At 49.6% G+C, this 5,489-nt stretch overlaps 1 protein-coding gene across 1 annotated transcript; it reads right to left on the bottom strand.

The window, feature by feature from the left end:
- Positions 1 to 3,864, bottom strand: RBP5 (retinol binding protein 5). Its single transcript, XM_029955034.1, has 4 exons — positions 3,639 to 3,864; positions 3,168 to 3,346; positions 788 to 889; positions 1 to 358 (listed from the first exon to the last, which is right to left on the bottom strand). Exons 1-4 carry the CDS (start codon positions 3,709 to 3,711, stop codon positions 305 to 307), a joined length of 408 nt encoding a protein of 135 aa, XP_029810894.1. The 5' UTR covers positions 3,712 to 3,864; the 3' UTR covers positions 1 to 304.
- Positions 3,865 to 5,489: the final 1,625 nt, after the last annotated feature.

Raw genomic sequence — 5,489 nt, 5'->3', positions numbered from 1 at the left:
TAGAGTTGAGATCCATTGTTTTCAAGGGGCCTTTCCCCTTTAGGCCTGTTTCTTTCATCCAGGAGGCCAGACCTTGAACTGGATTTGAGGCCACAATTAGGAAGTGGAGTGTGACAAAAAAGGACTTTGGTCTGGGAGCTACAAGTTACAGATTAACATGGGGAGGAAAAAGGAGGGATCCGGAGAGAGAGTAAGTGCCCCAAGAAAATGACTGCTGACCTGGGATGATCTGGACTTGAAGGGGTACAAGCAAGAGGAGGCTGGGCACCCGTGCAGTCTGGTGGGGCGCTCAGTTCCTCTCTGGCTATTTGACCTTCCTGAAGACCTGCTCACACACTGCATCCCTTGCAGTCAGTTCCTGGGGACACAGTAGGAATAATGAGGAGAGAGAAAGAAGGTTCTTGCCAGAGTTCCTTTCTTGAGGTCCTGGAGTCCCATTTAATCCTTCAGGATACAACTTGATGTATGGGGAATTGTATCATTGTCCAAACCTTCAACTTTTCACCCCAGAGAAAGGAAAGGAGCTGGGTCACAGAATGTGAAACAGCTAAGTCTCCATCTTTCCAGTCATGATTTATGGATGTTCATTTGATTTGTAGCTAGGATCCCTCTGGCCCCTTTATTTCTTCCTCTCTCTACTTTTCCCAGTACTTTTGTTTTCCTTTCTTGCTTGCCTTCCTTGGAAAGGAGCAGGGAATGGAGTAGGAGACTGTTTTGATTGGGCAAGGGGATGAGTCTGAGCCCAAATAGGGGATGAAACCCCTCTCCCAGACCTCACTCAGCTTACCAGGTACAACTTCTCTCCCTCCAGCCAGTGTCTCCAGCCTCGGTTGGGGACCTCCCCTTTCTGCACACATACCAGCTGCTCCTCCTCCCAGGTTACTATGGTCTATAGGGAAAGCAAGGATAAGGGAAGACTGGAGGCAGAACACCCCAAATGCATCCAACACACTCTGGTTGGGCCATCCCTCCTTCACCCCACAGCAGATAGTGTCTTGTTCCAGCCCCTTCATTCTGAGTGAGAGGGTGGTTCTGATTCAACAGGACTCTCCCCACCCCCACTGCCAACTTCTACAGGCCACTGAGGCCATAGTTTGTCTATAGTGACTGCTAAGGCAGGGCAGGAGCAGGATAAGCAGGCGTGAAATTGGGTGGTGGGTGATAAAGAACAAAAACTTTGTCCTTTGGATACTTCCAGTTGGCCTGGAAGTTTCATTTGGGAAAGAAGGGAGATTGGTTGGGAGTCCCACAAGGGAATCTCTCCTCTTTCTCAGTTTCGAGGACAGCTGAAGTGTCCCTGGTAGTGAAGAATCACCTCCCTCTCCCCAGTCAGAGTAGGGTGGGCTTGGCATTCCAATCAGCATATCTTAAACCCTCCTATGGACTTGGCCTTGCTAACCAAGTTGCTCAGAACCTTGGTCAGATAGGGCTGGAAACAGATGTCTATGGGGCCAGGCAAGTGTTGGGGAAGAGCTGAGTCTGCAAGGAAGTGAGGAATTCGTTAGATTGGAGACACCAGGACATTTCCAGCAAGGAAAGGACAGTACAGAGTTAAGAAAGAAGGCCAAATAGTTGTAAGAGGCTCTAAACTAGGGTGTTTGTGGGAAAGACCCCTGTATACCATGGACCTCATCTGGAACATAATGGGTTGTCACTGGAAGGGTTTAATTCATGGTCACTTTTACATTTTAGATAAATCCTTGTGGCTATAGTATGCAGAGTGGATTAGAGGAAGATTAAGCCTGGGGGCCATTATCAGGCACCAGGCGAGAAATGAGGGCTTGAATGAAAGTGGTCATCGCAAGAAAGGCTAGGAAGGATCAGCGATGTTCAGTGAAGTAAAATGGGGCATGAATGTAAGTCACATATGTAACTGCAAGATTTCTAGGAGCCACATTAGAAAAGGAAAAAGAAGTAAGTGAAATTAATTTTAATAATATATCTTAGGGGCACCTGGGTGGCTCAGTCTGTTAAGTGTCCAATTTTGGCTCAGGTCATGATCTCACGGTCCATGAGTTCAAGCCCCACATTGGGCTCTGTGCTGACAGCTCAGAGCCTGTAGCCTGCTTCGGATTCTGAGTCTCCCTCCCTCTCTGCCCTCTCCCACTCATGCCATCTCTCTCTGTCTCTCAAAACTAAACATTAAAATTTAAAAAAAGAAAAAAAATCTTATTTAACCTAGAATATCCCAAACATTAAAATTTCAGCCATGTGATTCAAATAAAAATTACTGAGATATTTTACATTTTTTGTATTGTCTTAAAATCCACTATGTATTTATACTTATAACACACCTCAGTTTGGACTAGTTACATTTCAAGTGTTCAATAGCTGCATATGGCTAGTAACAACTATACTGGACAGTGCAGAAAAGTTATCAAGATTTCTTGACCAACTAGATGTGATTCGTGTGTGTGTGTGTGTGTGTGTGTGTGTGTGTGTATTGGGGTGCATGGGTAGGGGAACAGGACATACTGACTCTGTTCCCAGGTCTCTGGTCTGGCTGGTTATCACTATTAACAAAGGCAGTAAATATAAAAGCAGGAATCGGCTCGGGTAGGAAGATAATGAATTTGGATCTGAGCTTGGGGCACGCAGATGGAAATATTGTACAGACATGAAAGCTTCACCCTGAAGCTCAGGAGACAGCTGTGGCTGGAGAATACAAGTTAAGGACAGTTTATAGGTAGTAGCAGAATGCATGGGTATAGATGATGTAGCCGATGGTTAGTGTACAGACAAGAGAAAGTTAAGAACAAAACACTGAGGGGAAACCCCAGTTAAAGGGATTAATAAGGGAACTGAGTTCTGCAAAAGAAACCAAAAAGAAGGCGTAAGAAGCAGAAAGAAATAGAAGGGAGTGGAGTCAGAGAGGCTAAGGGAAAAGAGACTCTGCACTAACCAACTGGGTCACAGGCTACAGCATGAGCAAATATTTCTTCGTTGGACTGAGGGCGACCTGCTATTTTTTGTCCTTTGGCTGGTGATAAGGGGGCAGGAGAGAGTGGTTTGGGGGAGCACCTGGAGACTGTTACCTTGGGAATTCTGCAGCCTGCTGTGGTGATCACTTTCTCTGGCTGGGGGAGTCACATAGTTTTGCTTCAGACTGTTAAGAGGCACCTATCTGCTCACCCACATGCCCTCCCCCAAACCCCCAGGGAAAGTACCTGGCATTTTCGTCCATCCACGATCCTGAGATCCTCTTCAAACTCAACTCCCACCTCGAATTCCAGAATGTAGTTGCGGAAGGTGCTGAGGGTCTTCACTATCATGTGGTTGCCCCGATGGTCAATCTCCTTGTCTGGCCTGAGCAGCAGCGCGATCTTTCGCAGAGGCATGCTGATGTCTGTGGGGGGCTATCTCTTAGCAGGGGTCCTACCAGCGAGTCTGAGCCCGGAGCTTCCCTCATGCAGCAGTACCTCGGGGCTGGGAGCTTCCCTTTAACTGTGTCTGGGACTAGAGATTGATGCTCTCCTACCAAAGCTCCTGGCTAGAAATGGATCACAACTCACATGCCACCACCTGAGCCTTTCCACAGCTTCTAACTCCAGCATTCCCCCTTTCTCAATGGGACAGAGAGGAAGGAGGGCAAAGGGGAAAAGGGGAGTGAATGAGGTGTGGGGAGGTGAGGGCATTACTTAGGGCTTGCAGGTAGTCTTCCATGTTCTTCTGTGAGACAAAGCGATAGTAGCCAGTGAGGTTGGGAGGCATTTTCCCGGCTGGTCAAGATGGTCAAGATGGAGATGGAGATTTCAGGAGAATATAGCAGACAGGGTGAGGAGGGAGTGGATGTTGTCTGGCAGGTGAGGCTGAGAAACTCCAGGCCAGCCTACACACACACACACACACACACACACACACACACACACACACACAGAGGCTGTGTAAAGGTCTGTGGTTACCAGGGTTTTTATAGGGCTGGGCCCTGGTGCAATAAGAGTTCCTACCAGACTTTCCCCCCTCCTCCCATGAGTTTGGGCCTGGTGCCTGCAGCCTGAGGGAGGGGTAGGAACTTGGCAGCTTTGTGCCTGACCTCGGCTTTTCCTGAGGAAGGAACGTGGAGCAGGATCTGGGGCTGTCCATCATCCAAGACTTGACCCTTTTCGAAAGTCAGTTTTGGCCTCCAGCCCATTTCTGGCAGGTTTGGGAACTGTCCCAGAGCTCTGAAGGGGGCAGTCTCCCTTGGGAGAGGTCTGGTCTTGCCATGTAGAGGGGGAGCTTCCAGACTCATCCAGGGATGAGTTCTAACAATATCCCGAGATCCTGAGACTGAGTCAGGGATCCTGAAAGGTATGAGGGGGAAGAAAGAAGGGGGACAGTCAGCTGGCCAGGAGCCACTGTGAAGAAAATTCTCCAGTGCTGCCTCCCACAACTCCTTCAGACAGCTTTACCAAGTTGGGGCCCCAACTTTGGATTCCAAACTCTTTGTCCAATAGTGCTCTTCCCAGGCAGAGAGAGGGTTGTCAATGCAATGAGGTAATTGAGCTCAAAGTCCAGAGCAGAAAGTGAGTGAGGAGTTTGGTTAGCTATTTTGGAGAATTTTCTACTCTTAGGATTGGGACCCAGGGGTTTCCCTCTCCCTCTGAAGTCACTGATCGAACCATTACCCCCTAGTTCCCAGCCCTTGGACAGCCCGTGCTTACCAGATGTATTCTCATGGTCGGGGCTGCCTAAATTATTGTGTACCTTGCCTCCACTCCCTACCCCCTTCTCTCTCTCTCTCTCTCTCTCTCTCTCTCTCTCTCTCTCTGTCTCTCAAACCTACCACCTTCCTGGGTTTCAGAATCAGCTGGATTGGTTCATCATGGTTTAAGGTGGAAAAAGCAGGGGGAGGGAGGCAGAGAGCTTAGGCAGTGGGAAAAAAAAATCCCACCTGCAAGTGACTGGTTTCCACAGGTGTGTGTGTTGGCGGGGGGGGGGGGGTTCACAAATATCTCACTCTTCCTCTAGTTCCGGAACCCTTTACACCTTCCTGCTGACCATCCCATGGTTTCTTCAAGATACTGGGGCTAGAAACTGAAATGCTACAATCTCTCTGGTTTGGGGTGTGGGTTTTGCTTCACGGCTCCCAGGAGGCACGCAGCAGGAAGCTGCTGATGGAAAGGGCTGTGAAAAGAGGTTAATGCAGAGTTAGTGGTGGCGGTGGTTGGGGGGGGGGGGGGTGGTGGTGACGTGAATAGTGTGCCCCTCCTCCCCTCGCTCAGGTCTCCGTTGACGTCTCCCTCTCCCATGCCCGGGCTTCTAGTTTCTCGATTCTCCCAATGTCCGTCTTATTTCCCACCCCCTCTACGGCTTTCCAGCTTCCTCCCCTGCCCCCACACTTCCCTTGCTCCCCCAAATTGCAGTCTAGGGAAAAAGCCCTAACACATTCTCCCACCCCTGCTCCCCATTCCCATTGGTTCCCCCCACCCCTGCAGCACCTGGCCCCCCCCAGCCACCCGATTGGCCAGCGACCACATCAATCCTCGCCTGGCCGTGCTGACGTCATC

The sequence above is a fragment of the Suricata suricatta genome, chromosome 10 (genome assembly GCF_006229205.1).
Source record: "Suricata suricatta isolate VVHF042 chromosome 10, meerkat_22Aug2017_6uvM2_HiC, whole genome shotgun sequence".
Classification (NCBI taxonomy): Eukaryota; Metazoa; Chordata; class Mammalia; order Carnivora; family Herpestidae; genus Suricata; species Suricata suricatta.
Note: the sequence above shows the minus strand (reverse complement) of the source record. Positions and strands in the feature narration are given on the sequence as shown.